The following is a 19,500-nucleotide window of genomic DNA, read 5'->3' on the forward strand; positions in this document are numbered from 1 at the left end:
ATACTCCGATTGGCATGGCCTTCGTCCCTCCAGAACTTCGCCTGGCCATCCTGCAACAAACCCACTGCTCCAGGCAAGCTGGACATCCTGGTTCGGCTAAGACCCTTGAACTCTTGAGGCGCCTAGTCTGGTGGCCTGATATCCGCAAGGATGTAAAGGACTTTGTGGCTGCTTGTAATGTCTGCGCCACTTCTAAGCCTAGCCATTCCCGCCCCAGTGGGTTGTTACAGCCTTTGCCGGTACCCTCTCGTCCATGGACGCACCTCTCTATGGACTTTATTGTCGAACTTCCTCCCTCCGGTGGGAATACTGTGATCTGGGTTGTTATTGATCGCTTCTCCAAAATGGCCCATTTCATCCCTCTGAAGAAGTTGCCCTCTGCGGTGGAGTTGTCCCAGCTTTTTATCCAGTACATCTTCCGCCTGCATGGTTTCCCGGTGGAGATCGTCTCCGATAGAGGCACCCAGTTTACTGCCAAGTTCTGGCGTTCCTTATGCAAAGACCTGGGAATTGTTCTTCAGTTTTCATCTGCATACCACCCGCAAACGAATGGGGCAGCTGAACGTGTCAACCAAGCCCTGGAACAGTTCCTAAGGAACCACGTATCCCTCTGCCAGGATGACTGGTCTGATCTCCTCCCATGGGCGGAATTCGCTCATAATAATGCTTGTCATTCCTCTACAGGAAGGTCTCCGTTCATGTCGGTGTATGGTCAGCATCCTCAAGCTTTTCCCCAAGACTTTGTGCTATCTGACGTCCCGGCTGCTGACGACTCCGCAGCCCATATGTCTGCTATTTGGGCTGCGACCAAGTTGAACCTAGAGAAGAGTGCTCTTGTTCATAAGACTTTCGCGGATCGTCGTCGAAGATCCTCTCCTCTCTACAAGGTGGGTGATAATGTCTGGCTCTCTTCCAGGAATATCCGGTTGAAGATACCATCTCCCAAGTTGGGTCCAAAATTCGTGGGACCATTTCCCATCTTGGAGATAATCAACCCTGTGGCTGTCAGACTCCAGCTTCCACCAGAGATGAGAATCCCCAACGTGTTCCACGTGTCTCTGGTGAAACCCGCCATCACCAACCGGTTCTCTGGCGGTCAGTCTCCTCCTCCTGCCATCTCAGTGGAGGGTCAACTCGAGTACGAGGTGGAGAAAATCCTAGACTCCAGAATCTCCAGAGGGTCCCTTCAGTACCTCATTCAGTGGAAGGGCTTTGGCCCTGAAGAATGCTCCTGGGAAGGACACCGTGATGTTCACGCTCCTCGTCTGGTAAGGGAGTTCCATTCCAAGTTTCCCCAGAAGCCAAGTCCTGGTGGTCCAGAGGCCCCCCGTGAGGGGGGGGGTACTGTAACGATCGCCGCCCGGAGCAGGCCCAGGAGCTCCGGGCGGCGCGTCCATCTTCGCCGGCGTCGCTCCCAAAATGGCGGCGCCCATGGCCGCCACGTGGGTAGCGGCGCCGGGCGATGACGTCAGCGCGCCGACGTCGGCGCAAGAGCGTCAATGACGTCAGAATGGCGCCAAATTTGAAAATAAAAACTCCAACTAGACGCCAGAATGGCGCCCAAGAATAGGATTACTTTCCTGAAGCACATCCTGGGTTTCCTGTGTGCCTTATTGCCTAATATTGTTCCTGCCTTGTATCCTGACCCTTTGCCTGGACTTTGGACTTTGATTGTATTCTGCCTGCCTGTGGACTCTTGCCTGATCCTGACTATTCTCCGTTTAACCCTTTGGATACCGCGACCTTGTTCCCTCAAGAGGGCTTCCTCCTTGATCCAGACAACCTCCCTGGAGGGAGCTCCCGGCTCCCTGACACTAAATAGATATAAAGTATTGCTGTGGTGCGTGCTTCCACATTTTTGACAATAGTCCAACATCCAATTAAGTTCAAAAATGTCTTGTTCAATAGAGTCAAAAAGGTTATAGACAGTAGTCACATCCCAGAGTACCCCCAGTCCAAGGGTTATACATCATTTAGTAATTTCAAAAACAAAATAGCCTATGAGTAAGTGCTCAACCTTGACATGAAACGCATTAGGTTAATGCAGGGATCCCTAACCTTTCTCACCCGTGAGCAACATTCAGATGTAAAAAGAGTTGAGGAGCAACACAAGCATGAAAAATGTTCCTGGATGGAGCCAAATAAGGGCTGTGATTGACTATTGGTAGCCCCTGTGTGGACCGGCAGCCTATAGGAGGCTCTGTTTAGCAGTACATCTGTTTTTTATGCAACCAAAACTTGCCTCCAAGCCTGGAATTCAAAAATAAGCACCTACTTGGAGGCCACTGAGAGCAACATACAAGGGTTTGGGGAGCAACATGTTACTCACGAGCTACTGGATGGGGATCACTGGGCTTAAGCATGTCCTAACAAAGATTTTTCATTTTTATATAATATTTTGGCTCCATCTTCACTAAACAGTAAGTCTGTCCGATTTTTTCTTTTTAAAGGGATACTACCCTCATTTCAGAAAGGGATTTCACCAGTGTGAGGCTGAAATGACTGCTGAACTGCTGGCGGTTTTGTTGGCCTTTTTCTGAGTTATTGCAGTTGTGTCTGGCATAATTTGTCATCTACAACTGGGCACAATTACACTGAAAGTTTTCTAAGTCTGGCTGGAAGCTTTTTGTTGTTCATTGTGAGAGCGAAGAGTATGGCCCAACATTTTGGCGCATTTGCTCTGTACTTAGTGATATAGGGCACTGTGGGTTTTAAACCCAACTGACTGCGGGTACTCATGGGCAGGGCCGCCATCAGGGGGGGACAGGGGGGACAAGCGTACCGGGCCCGGACATGAAGGGGGGCCCGGCAGCGCTGCATTTTTTGAAGATCCGGGCCCCCCTTACGAGCGCCCGAGCCGTACGTCCTCCCTCTAAGTTGCCGAATGCGGAAGTGCCGAAAAGCCGAAGCCGATCCGCCGAAAAGACCCGAAGTCACGGAAAGACCCGAAGTCACGAAGCGCTGAAAAGACCCGAAGTCACGAAGCGCCGAAAAGACCCGAAGTCACGAAAACAGCCGAAGCCGAAGTCCTGAAGCGGCGCAAAGACCCGAAGTCACGAAAGGAGGCGAAGTTGAAGTAGTGAAGCCATGAGTTCAATTCTACTGAACACCAGTTTGTATATTTTTTTTTTTTTTTAATCCCCTGGCCACCAATGTATTATTTTAATATTCTATAGGCCCCTGCCACCAATCTTTTTGTAAAAAAAATTTTTTGGGGCCCCAATTTTTTTTAACTTGTAAGGGGGCCCCTGACACCAATGTTTTTTTTAAAAAAACTTTTTTTTTTTTTTAATTTTTTGGGGCCCCAATTTGTTTTTAACTTATAAGGGGACCCCTGCCACCAATGTTTTTTTTTAAAAAAAACATTTTTTTTTAAAAAAAACATTTTTTTTTAAAAAAAACATTTTTTTTTAAAAAAAACATTTTTTTTAAAAAAAAAACATTTTTTTTAAAAAAAACATTTTTTTTTAAAAAAAACATTTTTTTTTAAAAAAAACATTTTTTTTTAAAAAAAACATTTTTTTTTTAAAAAAACATTTTTTTTTAAAAAAACATTTTTTTTAAAAAAAACATTTTTTTTAAAAAAAACATTTTTTTTTTAAAAAAACATTTTTTTTAATTTTTTTTTTTTTTAATTTTTTGGGGCCCCAATTTTTTTCATCTTGTAAGGGGGCCCCTGCCACTTTTTTTTTTTTCAAAAAAATTTTTAAAAAAATTTTTTTTTGGGGCCCCAATTTGTTTTTAACTTATAAGGGGGCCCCTGCCACCAATGTTTTTTTTAAAAAAACATTTTTTTTTACATTGTTTTTTTTGGGGCCCCAATCTTTTATAAGGGGGCCCTGACCATCAATAGCTTTTTATAACTTGTGTGGGGGGGTTACTTTTTTAGCGATGATGTCTGTGTGGTCTTTTAACTGCGATGTGGAGTGGGCGGCATATGGGGTGGAGCTTGGTCGTTAGTGTGGGCGGGGCCCAGGGGGCCCCAAAAATTTTGTTGTACGGGGCCCCGTGATTTCTAATGGCGGCCCTGCTCATGGGTCCACAACTACACTTGCAACTATAAATGCTGGTGGGTGCTGCATACAGGTGGAACCCTTGATTAATGTCTAACCCCAACTGAAATGCTAAAATGTGTTAATATTAATAATAAACCACGTATAGTAGCAAGGCACAGATGTATTCTCTATGACGTTTTTGCTGAAGCAAATTAGCACCCATTTTTCTACATAGCACTTGAGGGGTAATGTCAGACCTACGATAATATACCTAGGGGCCCATTTACTAAGGGTGAAGTGAATTCAAAGTGAATTTTCAAATTCAAAAACTTCGAATTTCAAAGTAATTTTTGGGTACTTCGACCATCGAATAGGTCAAAATTCGATTTCGAAAATCGAAGTACTGTTTCTTTAAAAAACTTTGACACTTCGCCACCTTAAACCTGTTAGCCTATGGGGACCTCCTAGAACCTATATCCAGTATTTGACTACGTTTTTAGAAGTCGAGGTTTTTTTTTCCCGATTCCAACGATTTCTATGATCGAACGAACGATTTGAATTCGATCGAAAACGGCTAAATTCAATCAAAAAAAACCTTCGACTATCGAATTTCTACAATTCGATGGTTCGAATTTTTAAGTTTTACCACTTCGAAATTCGACCCTTAGTAAATGTGCCCCCTAATTACAAGTGCACAGGTGATTGCTGCAGACATTCGAAGGGTTTTGTTGCCTCCAAAGCTGGCAATTGCTTGGCTAACAAAACACCCTGAATCACCTGCCATTAGCCTATAATACTATTTAATACTTGCCCCTTTGTAGTATAATTGTTATTTATATACTCACTGGCCATTCCTCATTTTCCTTGCGTATGTTTATCTGGAATAGTAAATCCGTTTCTAGGTAGCCTGGGTCTTTGTACTCATATGAAATTCTGTATTCTCTTTCAGGCTTGTCGTAAGTGACATTGAGGTTTGTTGGAATGTCAGGCTGAACTGAAATCACAACATTCAGGTGACAAATTTACACACAACTGCAGCGTCATTTACCGCTCAGCAATTATAATGCATCTTGTAAATTCAAAATTCATGCACTGATTTTTATGCAGGTCAAACTTTTTTTTGTTTTGGTCACAAAATACATTTCATGATTACAAAAAAAATGTTAACGTACAAAGAAATTCTGTGAGCACACAGAATCACCTTTTAGTCACAAAATGGATTTTGTCAACAGAAAATAAATTCAGTGAACACAAATATCCTTTGGCGCCTGCCTACATTTATGATTTTGTTCACATGATTTTGTAATTCAGAAATGGCAACAAAATCAATTTTGTGAAGATAAAAATTATTTTGTGACCACAAAAAATGTTTTTGTATTTACAAATGATAATTCGTCTGTACAAAATATATATTTCATATTATAATTTACAGTACATTTTGGGACATTTTCAGTTAGGTGAGAAAGACTGATCTACTTCAGCTCCAGATTTTCCTATAGACTATAATGACGTTTCTACATAATAAATCATGAAATAATTTTTTTCATCAAGTTGAATGTGACCCTTAATTTCACAATTCTTTGTTTTGGACATAGAGGCCAATTTAATGAGAAAAGCTTATCTCCTGTCTCTATCTATTGATTTTTCATGTGATAAACCATGACATTTTTAGAATGTAACTGAATACGTAAAATGTATCTCCTAAATCCATAATTTCCCATAGACATCTATTACGTTTTCATGTGATAACCCATGAGAAACCAAGTTTTTCTCATTGAACTAAGTATGACCCTATAGTTCTACAGGGACATTTAGGGGCAGATTTACCAAGGGTCGAAGTGAATTCGAGGGAATTTTCAAAGTAAAAAAATTTGAAATTCAAAGATTTTTTTTGGATACTTCGACCATCGAATAGGATACAACGACTTCGAATTCGATTCGAAGTAAAATCGTTCGAATATTCGAACTGTCTCTTTAAAAAAGCTTTGACTTCAATACTTCGCCAAATTAAACCTGCCGAAGTGCTATGTTAGCCTATGGGGACCTTCTAGAGCATTTTTCTAGGTTTTTGGAAGTCGAAGAAAAATCGTTTCGATCGATGGATGAAATACTTTGAATCGATCGCACGATTTTACTTCGACCGGATATGGCCAAATTCAGTGTAAAAAAACTTTGACTTCAATATTCAAAGTCGAAGTATTCCAATTCAATGGTCAAATTTCGAAGCTTTTTCTACTTCGAAATTCGACCCTTGATAAATCTGCCCCTTAGAATAGAACATTCAGAGAAACATTTTTCACATCTGCTCCATCAGTGAGAAAAACGAATCTCCAAATTCAATTCCAAATTTCTCCATAGATTTCTATTGGGGTTTTTCATGATTAACCAAGATATGTTTTTGCCATAGAATTGAATGTGGCCTGTTTTATCTCACGACAACTTAATAAGGCCCAGATTCAACTTAGAGAGAATTACTGATCTCCACATTTCTCCATATACTTCTATTGAGTTTTTATGAGACTAACAAGATTGACAAGATCATTCATTCCTTTAAAGTAGTGATCCCAAACCTTTTTTTTTTTTACCTGTGAGCAACATGCAGATATAAAAAGAGTTGGGGAGCAACACAACGCATAAAAAATTAGCAAAATAAGGACTGTGATTGGCTATTGGTAGACCCGATATGGACTGACAGACTACAGGAGGCTCAGTTTGGTATTACACCTGCTTGTTATACAACCAAAACTTGCCTCCAAGCATGGGGATCCGCAGAAACATTTTCAGCGGGGACAAGGAAGAAAACATATTACACAAATTACTTGTACCCATATTTTGACACCTCCATTTTACATACCCTTTTTTTAAGTTTTTCTGTATGTTACACCATTTTTTGTGGTCCCGCCAATATATGTATAATGCATAATACATTTCCCTGACTTTACGCCATTTATTCTGGTTTTTAAAAAATGTAAAATGGGGGATTCTACTGTACATAAAGTAGAGTAACAACCACAGGAAGAGGTTGTGCACAGCAAAATGTCACTAGTATAGAATCTATGTTTATACATTTAGGGGCCCATTCACTAAGTTGGAATGAAGGAATAGAGGAAAAATAGTTCGAATTTCGAATGTTTTTTTTGGCTGCTTCGACCATCGAATTGGCTACTTCGACCTTCGACTACGACCTTCGACTTCGAATTGAACGATTCGAACTAAAAATCGTCCGACTGTTCGATAGTTGAAGTACTGTCTCTTTAAAAAATCTTCTACCCCCTAGTTCGCCACCTAAAACCTACCGAGGCCAATGTTAGCCTATGGGGAAGGTCCCCATAGGCTTGCTAACAATTTTATGAACAAAGGATAATCCTTCGATCGATGGATTAAAATCCTTCGAATCGTTCGATCCTTCGAAAAATCTGGTTAGTGCACAAAAGGATGTCATTATATCACAAACTCCATTAACCAGACTTTGTTTTCATTCTTTAATAGAAATAAGTCTTTTGTATATTTTTTATCTGTGTATGGTCACAAATACTTATATAACATCAGAGACATTCATTCTGTGTATTAGGGATAGTTTTGTATACAGAATGTATTTGGGACAAACGGCACCCCATATACATATGGCAGGCGAATATCCTTTATTATAATATACAAGTCCAGGAGGGGTGGCTTGGAGGTATGGGCATCCACAGATGGGGGATCTGTGGATGCCCATACCTCCAAGCCAGGAATTGAAAAATAAGCCCCTGCTTTGAGGCCAATGGGAACAACATCCAAGGGGTTTGGTGAGTAACGTAACTCATGAGCCAATGGGTTGGAGATCACTGCTTTAAATGAACAATAACAAAAATAAAGTATTTTAAAGTAATACATATATATAATGTAGTGTTGCCCTGCACTGGTAAAACTGGTGTGTTTGTTCAGAAATACTACTATAGTTTATATAAACAAGCTGCTGTGTAGCCATGGGGGCAGCCATTCAAGCACAGGATACACAGTAGATAACAGATAAGTACTACTATAGTTTATATAAACAAGCTGCTGTATAGCCGTGGGGGCAGCCATTCAAGCACAGGATACACAGTAGATAACAGATAAGTACTACTATAGTTTATATAAACAAGCTGCTGTGTAGCCATGGGGGCAGCCATTCAAGCACAGGATACACAGTAGATAACAGATAAGTACTACTATAGTTTATATAAACAAGCTGCTGTGTAGCCATGGGGGCAACCCAAAGTCAATTAAATGACAATTATTAATAACTTACCTATGTCTTTTGCTTGGTAACATCTGCAGCTGTCATTCATTCCTGTTTTAGTTAGACAGACATTGTATTTATCCATCGGACTGTGCACAGAATACACTCCCTTTTCTTTCTTCATGTTCATACAGTTTGATATATTAACCACCTGACTGTAACGACAGTAAATGACAGCTAAGACTTTCAAAGGGAAAGAGAAATTAAAGGCCCAGTTAGAAAAATCAGAATTGGTGAATTTTAGATTCATTCCAAATTTAAATGTTTAAATAAGTGAATATAAAATTAATGAGGGTGCTATTCTAAGCACTTCTGCAATGTATATTCATTATTTATTTATTTTAATTTCAAGATATTAAAGGATACATGTACTGTTAATATGAATGAATTTTGTTACAACAGCGCCACCTGCTGGTCATTTTCCCACCAGTCTGACCACCAAGTAGTCAAGGAAGTTGTCAGGAGAAAGAAAGAGGCTGCTCTGATGTTCTTCTGCTTAGGAAATAAAATCGGAACCTTTCTCAAATCTTTCCTAAGCAGAAGAACATCAGAGCAGCCTCTTTCTTGTCCTTGTCCCTTTGGCTGGACCCCAGGCCATGACATGCCCTGGGAGAAGCTTCGGCAGAACCCAGGTTAGACAGGACTCCCCCTAGCTTCGGCGAAGGGGAGTCCAAACGGCTCTAACCCCCTTTGGGAGGGCGGGGATGGTGGGGCTCATCCTAGCTTCAGCAAAGGTGGACCCACCCGCTCATGCTGTTTTTGGGCCGAGCCTGGGACACTTGGGCAACGGAGCCCATGCCTTCGGGTAAGACTTGGAAAGGATGATTTAATATCATCAGTTCTCCCTGGCTTTAAAAAGTAATTCATTTCTTCCCATCCCCAGCACTGCATCCTCTCCAAATATATTGGCTCTCACGCCATTCCAGAGGATTCTAACTGCCCACGCCTTCTGTGGTGCATATACCTTCCCATGCTTGACAAAGGGGTCACGCCCCGAAACGTTGTATCCGCAATAAATGAGCAAGGGGTTTCCCTGCTAGAAGTAACCCAAGTTGTGCCAGTGTTTTCTTGCTTTTCGCATATACCTTCTCTACCAGCAGAATATCCTATTTGCTCCCTAAACAGTGAATTCTAAACCCCCATTCAATAGTGAATCCACCCCTAACCTTCAGGCTTCAGCCTCGGTACTGTCGCATCATCATTGCTCTTCCAAAATATGGTGCATATCTTCCCTGGCAGCAGCTCACATTTCTTACCTTATTGCTTACTCCCACACCATTAAGTGACCCCTACTCTTGCCATTCTCTTTTGACAGCTCACCACCCCTACAATGAGTGTATCACAAGTTTCCAGACCTAACTTTATCCAAAACACTACATGCTCACTCTGATCAGCCCCCCAAACAATACATGTTCCACTGTTGCCATCCTAAGCAGTCAACTGACTTTAAGGAGAACTAAAGCTTAACTAGAGAGTAAGCTAGAAATGTTGTACATTACGTGTTGGGTTTCTGTACCAGCCCAAGGCAACCACAGCCCTTTAGCAGTAAAGATCTGTGTCTCCAAAGATGCCCCAGTAGCTCCCCATCTTCTTTTCTGCTGATTCACTGCACATGCTCTATGCTGCTGTCACTTACTGAGCTTAGGGACCCACTCACAATATACAGTACACATAGAATAGAAATGTCACAATATAAGGCTGATTAGTAATTAATACACATAATTACTTCATGGCAGCACAGAAACCAGTGCAATTAGCATCAGAATTTAATAATCAGCAAACCTGTAGCATCAGCTTATATTACAGACCAACCTCATTTTCTGCTGGATAATTAGTGACGACCCCTAAGCTTAGCTTCTCAACAGCCAATCAGAGCCCACTGAGCATGTGAGTGTCACAGACACTTTCCAAGATGGTGACCCCCTGTGACAAGTTTGAAGTCCTGGATCATTGCTGCTATTGACAAGCTGAAACTTTAGGCTGGTGCAATAAGTTCAGTATATAAAATATGTAATTTTTAGCCATATTCATTTTTAGGGTTTAGTTCTCCTTTAACCCTAGTCAGTTGCAATGCATCTCAGTGCAATCATGTTCTGTATCTCCTTCACCCAAAGAAGGAATCCTGCCATATCAAGGAAGGACTATGGTAAGGAGGACTCTGGCCCATTCTTTTAATTCTACCAACTTTCTTCTCCACCTGGTAACTTCCTGCCCATTATAAAGGGGACATTTGCCATTGACTTCTACATGACTTCAACAGGTTTTAGGTGGAGTATTTTCGGGTTTGAAGTAATCGCAATTTTAAATCCCGGAAAAGTTCGGAATTTTCGAGGCAAAAGGCCTGACAAGAAAAATTTGACCTTTAATCAATAAGCCCCTTGACCTAAGGGTCAGGGCACAGAGGCAGATTCGGGGAGATTAGTCACCCGGCAACAAATCTCCTCTTCTTCGGGGCGAATAATCTCTCTGAACTGCCTTCCCATTGGCTAAAATGTAAATCGCCGGCTGGATGGCACTTTGTTTTCCAAAGTCACCCAAAGTTTCCTCGTAAAAACGAAGCGATCCGAGTGCCATCCCTCCAGCAGTTCAGAGAGATTAGTCACCCCGAAGAAAAGGAGATTTGTCATTGGGCGACTAATCTGCCCTGACCCTTAAAAGTTTCATCCAATGATTTCATTTTGTTGCAGCGTTCATTACACCGCTCTGACTCATTTTCAACATCTGAATCACTGGTATTGTGTTAATTAACTTCTTGTTTTCTTTATTACAGATTTTAAACTCAAGGCGTCGTCCTGATTCTCATCTTTCCATAGAAACATCATTCAGGTGCAATCTGTAACTTAAATTCTCATTCATAATCTTCGTGTGACTCACCACTCCTGATAAGATTAGTTCAAGGCTATACTGTTATACGGTAATTAGGGCAAATATCAAAAGGCTGCTGATATTAAAGGATAAGTAAACCTTAAAAATAAGTGAATATAAAATTAATGAGGGTGCTATTCTAAGCACTTTTGCAATGTACATTCATTATTTATTTTTTTTAATTCCAAGATATTAAAGGATACATGTACTGTTAACATTATTGAATTTTGTTACATTTGTTACAATTTTAATATTTCAGTATTTTAACCTAGGGGGCAGATTTATCAAAGTGAAAATTCGAATTTCGAGCTAATTTTTGTGTACATCGACTAGGGAATAGTCCAAATTTGATTCGAATTTCTAAACTTATCATGTACTGTCGCTTTAAAAATTCGACTTTGACCATTTGCCATCTAAAACCTGCCGAATTGCTGTTTTAGCATATGGGGGACCTCCTAGAAGCTATTTGGAGTCAATTAATGGACTTTTTTAGGAAAAACTTTGAATCATACAATTCAAATTCGATCGAAAACGGACCTTTTTGATCAAAAACTGACCTATTCGGCCAAAAAAACCTTTGATTTAATTTCGGTTGGTCTTTTTGAATTCGAATTTCGAGGTTTTTTCATATTCGAAATTCGACCCTTGATAAATCTGCCCCTAGTAAGGATGGGCGAATTTGACCCGTTTCGTTTTGTCAAAAATCGCCGACGCCCGTTAAAGTCTATGGACATCAAATAAATCTTGTCACGCGACGATTTTGTTTTTTTGACGCGCATCTTTATTTTTTTGTCGCACAACGCCATACAAGTCTATGGGCGTCAATTCCGCGGCGAAACAACGTGAAAAAATATGCCCATTCCTAGCCCCTAGAAGTTTCATGATGATTTACAATAATTCACTTGAAGAGAAGAACAATATAGAGGCAGTTGCAGTAGACGCACATAGATTTGAGGATTAATAGCAAATTCAGAACAAATTTCCCTGTATTGGTGGCTTTAGGTCAATTGGTCGAAAATGTCATATTTGTGCAATAGAAAAAGAGTAAATGCAACTTACCAGACTCTGAGCTGATACTGCAAAGAATTCAGAGGTCTTTGAGTGGTCAGATTGCAAAGAAGGAAACTCATCTTTCTTATGTGGAGTTTAGTGAAACAGCTGAAGTCAACATTGGTCTCTGCATCAACTTCTTCATCCTCTGAGTGGCCAAACAGAAATTTGTGGTCAGACACGTAAAAATTGTCTTCTGCTGTTTATTCATTTGTTCTACTTAAAGGTTAAGTAAACCTTAAAAATAAGTGAATGTAAAATGAATGAGGGTGCTATTCTAAGCACTTCTGCAATGTAGATTCATTATTTATTTATTTATGTTTAATCCCAAGATATTAAAGGATACATGTACTGTTAACATGAATAAATTTTGCTACAACAGCGCCACCTGCTGGTCATTTTCCCACCAGTCTGACCACCAAGTAGTCAACACACGCACGTCCATTATATTGGACCTTTTCAAAGTCTTAATAAAACTTGCGCCTGGATGATCCAGAGGAAGGCATCTAAAGCCTCTCCAAAAAAGTCCCCAAGATGCCAGCACCTTCACCATGAGTGCAACTAGACAACTCTGTGATTGGGGGAGGGATGGTATGTCCTCTAACCAATAAAATAAGGGGTGGCCCACGATCCGGGGAGGGGGTGGGATGGTGACATCACAGGGGTCTGTTAGTGATGCAACAGGGCGGGCTGGTGATGTTGTGGGAGGGGTCAGAGATGTTGTGGGACGGGGCTATGACATAGAGATAAGCAATTGGCTCATTGCTATGTCAATCAAGGGGGATCCTGCCTGGTTTTCCTTATTTGGAAAACCAGGCAAACTGTCTTGACTCCAGCAGCCCTAATGAAAACCAGGCTGTCTGGGTCAAAACCGGATGGGTGGCAACCCTAGATGTATTAGATAAAATATAATGAAAAACAACAATGGATTATTAGTTGCAGTACCACATCCCACCAGTTTCAGCCAACAGACATTTTAATATAAGGATCCAAAAGAACAGTCTGAACTGAGCTTCACATAAGACTCCTTAGGTAATGTTTTAAAACATGCTCTGGGTCTAGTAACCCATAGAAACCAGTCAGATACTAGCTTTCAGATATCCAGTAAATGCTACTAGCTGAAGGATTGCTTGGTTTTACTAATGTAGTGCTATAATAAATTGAGTGATCTATGAAAGAGAATAGCTATCCACTTTACTACAGCCGAAGCACCTAGGTTCCACTACCCATTCCCTTCCTGCCTGCTTGGTAAGGGCTTAAGTAATGGACCCAGACCGCATGGTCTCCTAGACCTTTATACTATAGCACAGTGTCATCTAGTGTACACTGTGAGAATTACAGGGGCTTACATAAGCAGAGCAATGACACAAGTCCCTATTAGGACCCATTTAGTTGTCTAAAACCTTTAGGATGTGCCTGCCAATATTATGTGAGGGTGTCTAAATTATCACATCCCTACACTAAAAGAATACATTATAATTAAAGACATAAGCCCCTTTTCTGTCATCTGGAAACATGTTATCCAGAAAGCTCTGAACTACGTGAAGCCCATCTCCCATAGACTCCATTTTAATAAAATAATTCAAATTTTAAAAAAAGTATTTCCTGTTTTCTCTGTAATAATAAAACAGTAGCTTGTACTTGATCTCAACTAAGATATAATTAATCCTTATTGGAGGCAAAACCAGCCTATTGGGTTCATTTAATTTTACATGATTTTCTAGCAGACTTGGAGATATGGAGATCCAAAGTACTTAAAAATCCCTTATCCGTAAAACCCCAGGTCCCAAGCATTCTGGATAACAGGTCCCATATCTGTATTCTCTTGTAAAGTTTTTTTTTTTTTTTTTTAAAAGAAACATAAAACCCCTATATTAATCAGCTAAAATGTGGCATAAGCCCTTTATCTCTTTTAGCCCATGTTTGTGTCATGGTAAATACTAATTTCCTGGATATTTCTGTCTCTGTTTCTGTTCATTATCTCTGTAGCCCGTGTTATCTCCTCCTTCTTGTGAAATGTCCTTGCCCAGTGCTGTGACACATTTATCAAACCACAAGAGCTGACACAGGGGATTGGGAGTTGTGCAGCTGTATCTGGGCTGCCCCCTGTCACCTTATTCACTTTCCCGTCCCCCGAGTCTATGTATCAAGCGTCTCTCGTATCTCCCATCTGCAGATTGTACATGAGATACTAGAACAGAATTTCCAACACTTATTTTTGTTCAGTTTAACTCAGACCTTCCATGTTTTAAAGCATCTCTCATTCAAAAATTTGTATTCATTAATTTTGCTGTATTTCACTATAATTCAGGTATTGCGGTTGTAATTCGCATTGGCAATTATTGGGGAAACTTAAAATGAAAAAAGTCTTAATTCTAAAATGAGGAATTTGCCTTGTCCTTGTAACACTCAGGCATTGGGGCTCTCTTTACATTATATAAGATAAAGCTATTGCTTCACTTATTTTCTGGGTTCTAGAAAAAAAACCCTGTCTGTTATTTTCTGGGGTACAGAGGAGAAGCATTGCTTTATCCCGTGCAAGAGTTTCGAGGTGTTTATGATTATTAAAGGGATGGTTCACCTTTAAGTTAACTTTTAGCATGTTATAGAATGGCAAATTCTAAGCAAATTTTCAACTGGTCTTCATTTTTCTTTTTTCATAGTTTGTGAATTATTAACTGTTAGTATGATGTAGAGAGTGATATTCTGAGACAATTTGCAATTGGTTTTCATTTTTTATTATTTGTGGTTTTTGAGTTATTTAGCTTTTTATTCAGCAGCTCTCCAGTTTGCAATTTCAGCAATCATTGCTTGGGTCCAAATTACCCTAGCAACAATGAATTGATTTGATAAGAGACTGGAATATGAATAGAAGAGGACCTAAATAGAAAGATGAGTAATCACGAGCAGCAACAGCCATAAATGTGTAGTTTTACAGAGCATGTGTTTTTTTTTTTTAAGATGGGGTCAGTGACCCCCATTTGAAAGCTGGAAAGAGTCAGAAGAAAAAGACAAATAATTAAAAAATTATTAAAAACAAATAATGAAGACCAATTGAAAAGTTGCTTAGAACTGACCATTTTATAACATACTAAAAGTTAACTTAAAGGTGAACCACCCCTTTACGGTATCAGGTTGCATAAAGGGGGCGCAGTTAAGAAATATACAGTTCACCAAGTGATAAGAAGCTATATATATATATATATATATATATATATATATATATATATATATATATATATATATATATATATATATATATATATATATAAATATCTTTTTATTCAGTGGCTGTTTATTTTGTTTTAAAATAAATAAATATATATATATATATATATATATATATATATATATATATATATATATATATATATATATATATATTGTAAATCAAAATAAACAGCCACTGAATAAAAAGATCTGTTTTTGTAGACACAAACAGTTCTGTGGTTTGATGAGACAGAAAGTTGGCAGATTGCTGAACTGATGAAAGATACGACTGGCTGCTGTGATTGACAGTTGCCATCTACATCCCCTTGACTGCTAATGATGATGATGAAAAAGCTCATTTATAGGATAATAAATGTAAAATTAATGAGGGTGCTATTCTAAGCACTTTTGCAATGAACATTCATTATTTATTGTTTTAATTCCAAGATATTAAAGGATACATGTACTGTTAACATGAATGAATTTTGTTACAACAGCGCCACCTGCTGGTCATTTTCCCACCAGTCTGACCACCAAGTAGTCAAGGAAGTTGTCAGGAGAAAGACAGAGGCTGCTCTTCTGCTTAGGAAAGATTTGAGAAAGGTTTCTAATTGTTATTCCTAAGCAGAAAAACATCAGAGCAGCCTCTTTCTTTCTCCTGACAACTTCCTTGACTACTTGGTGGTCAGACTGGTGGGAAAATGACCAGCAGGTGGTGCTGTTGTAACAAAACTACGCCAGCGGAGAAATCTGTTTTAAACATTGAATGCATTTTTTGGCCTTCAGAGTTAAAGGCGTGGTTCACCTTTAAGTTAACATGTAGTATGTCATAGAATGGACAATTCCAAGCAACTTTTCAATTGGCCTTCACTTTTTTCTTTTTTATGTTTTTGAATTATTTGCCTTCATTAATTATTGTTTTTGAATTATTTGCCTTCTTCTTCTGACTCTTTCCAGCTTTCAAATGGGGGTCACTGACCCCATCTAAAAAAACAAATGCTCTGTAAGGCTACAAATTTATTGTTATTGCTACTTTTTATTACTCATCTTTCTATTCAGGCCTCTCCTATTTATATTCCACTCATTTGGACCCTAGCAGATTACCGAAATTACAAACTGCATTGATTTGAATAAGAGACTGGAATATGAATAGGAGAGGCCTGAATAGAAAAATGAGTAATAAAAAGTAGCAATAAAAATACATTTGTAGCCTTAAAGAGCATTTGTTTTTTTAGATGGGGTCAGTGACCCCCATTTGAAAGCTGAAAAGAATCAGAAGAAGAAAGCAAATAATTCAAAAACAATAATTAATGAAGGCCAATTGAAAAGTTGCTTAGAACTGGCCGTTCTATAACATACTAAACCTAAAGCTGAATCACCCCTTTAACAAAATTCTGCTTAGTAAAGGGGAACAAAACATTTCATAGTTATGAAGAGTGGAAAGGAAAGGAGGCAATTTTTTTTCAGTTATTTTGTTATTCATATCATTTCCCCCTCACTCAAGCGGAAAAGAATAATAAAATGTTCCGATTTTACCTGCTTGTCCCTTAGTAATCTCTTTTGACAAAGTTGATTTATTTCTTTCAGTTATTATTTTAGTAGAGCAGTTTGCCCACCCCCTGTGCTTATAATCACAATATTGAATCTAGGACATTTAGGGGGCAGATTTATCAAGGATCGAATTTCAAGGTGATGGGAGTTTTTTTTTTAATAGGCTGTATTTGATCAAATTCGAAACAAAGTATTTTTCAAAAAAAAAAAAACTTTGATTTTTCAAAGTCCACCAAATGACTCCAAATAGGTTCTAGGAGGTCCCCCCATAGGCTAAAACAGCAATTCGGCAGGTTTTAGATGGCGAATAGTCTGTCTAATTTTTAAAGAGACAGTACATGATAAATTTCTATATTTGATTTTTTGAATTCTTTTTGAATTCGATTCGAATTTGGACTATTCCCTAGAATTTAAAAATTGAAATTTTCACTTTGACCCTTGATAAATCTGCCCCTTAGAATATGCTGATGCTTAAAAATACCATTATAGCAAACCTAAAATAACATTAATCTGGGATATAATAAATATTATAATATAACTCATATTAACAACATACAGTATCTGTCAGTTTAAATGGATAGAATGTTTAAAATGCAGGGTAATTCTATCAATACTTTATATCGGCTGCATGGAACAGCGCCTCCTCTGGGATTGAAGAGAGCAAATAGCAGAACTGATATAATTTCATATAGACGTGTTTATACATTGTGTCTGGCAGTAACGAGGGTAAGACATAAAAGGGACAGGTATAAAGACTCCCCAGTTAGCAACACAACAGGAAACCTCACGCAGACGCCAACTAATAACGCCTTAAATCTAAGTCTGTACCCGTTGTTTCTTTTACGCTCAAACCTATAAATAATACTCTTTTTTTTTTTAATTAATCATATTAAGAACCAATAATATCAAGTCACCTTAAACGAGTGGTTCACCTTTAAGCTAACTTTTAGTACATTATAAAATGAGTTATTCTAAGCAACTTTTCAATTGGCCTTCATTTTTTTTATTTTCACTGACCCCATCTAAAAACAGATTCTCTGTAAAGCTACAAATGTATTGTTATGGCTGCTTTTTATTACTTCTCTTTCCATTCAGGTCTCTCCTATTCATATTCCTGTCTCTTATTCAAATAAATGAATGGTTGCTCGGATAATCTGAACCCTAGCAACCAGATTACTGACATTACAAACTGGAGAGCGGCTGAATAAAAAGATAAATAACTCAAAAACCATAAATAATAAAAAATGAAAACCAATTGCAAATTGTCTCAGAATATCCCTCTCTACATCATTCTAACAGTTTGTTTAAAGGGGAACAAACCCTTTAAGAAATACAAAGCCTGCACCCAATAGCAGTAAAGTTAATTTAAACCAATGGTTTGATTAAATGAATTTCACGAATGGAAATTGCGCATTAAATATTTCAATTCTCACATTAGATTGATATGTGTGTTTGTATTGATAGACATATATATATAAGTCATACAGGTATGGGATCTATTATCCAGAAAGCTCTGACATTCAAGAATAACATAGTCCAATAGAGACCTCACCTGTGTAGCTCAGTGTAACACTGTAGTACAGAATTTACACTGATGTCAGGACAAAAAGGAATAATATCAGAATGACTTGTATGTATTACTTTATTTATAAAGCGCTGGTAAGAAGCCACAGTACTGTACAGTGCATAAAAGTACAATATAAATAAAAGTACAGGTATGGGATCTGTTATCTGGAAACCTGTTATCCAGAAAGCTCTGAATTACGGAAAGGCATTCTCCCGTAAACTCCATTTTATCCAATTAATCCAAATTTCAAAAAAAATTATTTCCTTTGTCTCTGTAATTATAAAACAGTCGCTTGTACTTGATCCCAACTAAGATATAATTAATCCTTATTGGAGGCAAAACCAGCCTATTGGGTTTATTTAATGTTTACATGATTTTCTAGTAGACTTAAGGCATGAAGACCCAAAGAACAGAAAAATTCATATTCTGGAAAACCCGGGTCCCGGACATTTTAGATATCAGGCCCCATACTGTACAATATATATATTAAAGTACACACAGGGAGGACAAGTTGGAGAATAAATACAATAAATATAGACAGTACACAGAGATTATATAAGGAGTGCTATGCTGGTAAGAGACACAGTAGGAAGGAGGTCCCTGCCCTGCAGAGCTTACAGTCTAATACCCATAAACCCATTGTTAATGATATAAACATATAGTGGAGTTTTAACGACTCACCGTAGGGCGAATCTCCGCTCTGTTGCAGCGTGTGACCAGCGAGGAGGAGGAGCAGGATCCCAATAGCAGAGTGTTGCATGATGTGTGTAGGGATGTGTGTGAGATGTGTGTGACTTCTCTGTGCTGCTACGACTGAGGCAACAAAGACTTTTTGAAGCAACCACAACCAGGGGGAAGTGTAAACAAACCAATAGGGGCAAAGCAGCGATTGAAAAGAAACCAAAGTGCAGCAGAATCCTACTAGAGACTAAAGGCGTATCTCAGGTGCACTCACAACTACACCTCCCAACCTCTGCTACATTTCCTTCTTTGTAAAG

General features: G+C 38.9%; 1 protein-coding gene across 1 annotated transcript in view; it reads right to left on the bottom strand.

Annotated features, from left to right (window-relative positions):
- The window catches only part of LOC121395633 (interleukin-7 receptor subunit alpha-like), a 29,289-nt gene extending 9,998 nt beyond the window's left edge, over window positions 1-19,291 (bottom strand). The window contains exons 1-4 of the mRNA XM_041569633.1: window positions 19,184-19,291; window positions 12,184-12,322; window positions 8,269-8,414; window positions 4,841-4,989 (exon numbers count right to left, since the gene is read on the bottom strand). Of these exons, the coding sequence (XP_041425567.1) occupies window positions 4,841-4,989; window positions 8,269-8,414; window positions 12,184-12,322; window positions 19,184-19,262 (513 nt within the window). The 5' untranslated portion in view covers window positions 19,263-19,291. The remainder of the gene's footprint in view (window positions 1-4,840; window positions 4,990-8,268; window positions 8,415-12,183; window positions 12,323-19,183) is intronic.
- Between the last annotated feature and the right edge of the window lie 209 nt (window positions 19,292-19,500).

This window comes from Xenopus laevis, chromosome 1L, assembly GCF_017654675.1.
Source record: "Xenopus laevis strain J_2021 chromosome 1L, Xenopus_laevis_v10.1, whole genome shotgun sequence".
Taxonomy (NCBI): domain Eukaryota; kingdom Metazoa; phylum Chordata; class Amphibia; order Anura; family Pipidae; genus Xenopus; species Xenopus laevis.